We start from the raw sequence: 1395 nt of genomic DNA, 5'->3' as shown, positions 1-1395 counted from the left end.
GGCCGACTTCCTTGTCGACTAGAGCGAAACCCAGTACCTGTCACCGCCGCCAGACTCGACCCACTGGCGCATGCACTTCGATGGCTCGAAGATGCGACTCGGCCTGGGAGTCGGCATAGTGCTGTCCTCCTCCAAGGGCGACTGGCTCAAGTACGCACTAGAGATCCACTTCGCCGCCTCCAACAACATTGCCGGGTATGAAGCCCTTGTGCACAGCCTCCAGCTTGCCAAGGAACTCGGCATCCGGCGCATCCTGTGCTATGGAAACTCGGACCTGGTGGTGTAGCAATGCTCGGGCGAGTCGGACGCGCACGACTCCAATATGGCAAACTACCGCCTCCTCGTCCGGAAGCTGTCCGGGTTCTTCGAGGGCTACGAGTTCCTCCATGTCCCGCGTGCGGAGAATGAGGTGGCTGGCATGCTCACCAAGATCGCCTCGTCTCGGCAGTCCATCCCATCCAGCGTCTCCCTCGAGTATCTGCACAAGCCATCCGTCAAGCCATCTCCGGACTCCGAGCCCATCCATGTGCCAACCGACCCGGCCGCGCCTCAACCCAGCCCGGGGACTGCTCCAACCGACCGGTCCGCGCCTCTACCCGGCCCGGGGACTGCTCCATCCGACCCAGTCGCAACGCAACCCGGCCCAAGGGCTACCGAACCCGTCCCGGGGGCTGCCGAACCCGGTCCGGGGTCGCCGACCCAGATCCCGAAATAGTGGCCATCTTCGCCGTGGTAACGGCGCCATCCTGGGCCCTGCCCATCTCAGAGTTCCTGGAGAATGGTGTCCTCCCCATGGACGGGACCGAAGCTCAGCAAGTACATCGTCAAGCGTCCGCCTACAGCGTCATCAACAACAAGCTCTTCAAGCGCAGCTCCACCGGCGTGTTCCAGCGCTGCGTCGAGCAGGACAAGGGCATTGAGATCCTCCTCTACATAAACCAGGGCGAGTGTGGGCACTTGGTGGCCAAGGCTTTCCACCATGGTTTCTACTGGCCCACGACCCTCGAAGACGTAGAGTCACAAGTTAACAAGTGCGAGGGATGCCATCGCTTCAGCAAGCGCAGCCACCAGCCGACGTAAGCACTCTGGACCATCCCGATCGCCTAGCCCTTCGCGGTCTGGGGACTCGAGATGGTGGGGCCCTTCAGGACCGCCTGAGGCGGCATGACGCATTTGCTGGTGGCAGTGGACAAGTTCACCTAGTTGATTGAAGCAAGGCCAATCAAGAAGATGGACAGACCGACGGCCGTTCAGTTCATCAAGGACATCGCGGTATGCTATGGCATGCCAGACAACATCATCACGGACAACGGCACCAACTTCGCCAAGGGTGCACTCGCAAAGTACTGCTCCGTCTCCTGCATCCGCCTAGACCTGGCGTCCGTTGCACATCCG

The 1395-nt window shown here is 61.3% G+C and overlaps 1 protein-coding gene across 1 annotated transcript; it reads left to right on the top strand.

Annotated features, from left to right (window-relative positions):
* Positions 1-322: 322 nt before the first annotated feature.
* Positions 323-1080, top strand: LOC147979368 (uncharacterized). The gene is made up of 2 exons (XM_087515170.1): positions 323-582; positions 627-1080. The coding sequence occupies exons 1-2, from the start codon at positions 323-325 to the stop codon at positions 1078-1080; spliced, it is 714 nt and encodes a 237-aa protein (XP_087371296.1).
* Positions 1081-1395: the final 315 nt, after the last annotated feature.

This window comes from Triticum urartu, chromosome 3A (assembly GCF_056163025.1).
Source record: "Triticum urartu cultivar PI428250 chromosome 3A, HENAU_Tu73, whole genome shotgun sequence".
Classification (NCBI taxonomy): domain Eukaryota; kingdom Viridiplantae; phylum Streptophyta; class Magnoliopsida; order Poales; family Poaceae; genus Triticum; species Triticum urartu.
The sequence above is the reverse complement of the archived record's forward strand: the minus strand, read 5'-3'. Positions and strand labels throughout refer to the sequence as shown.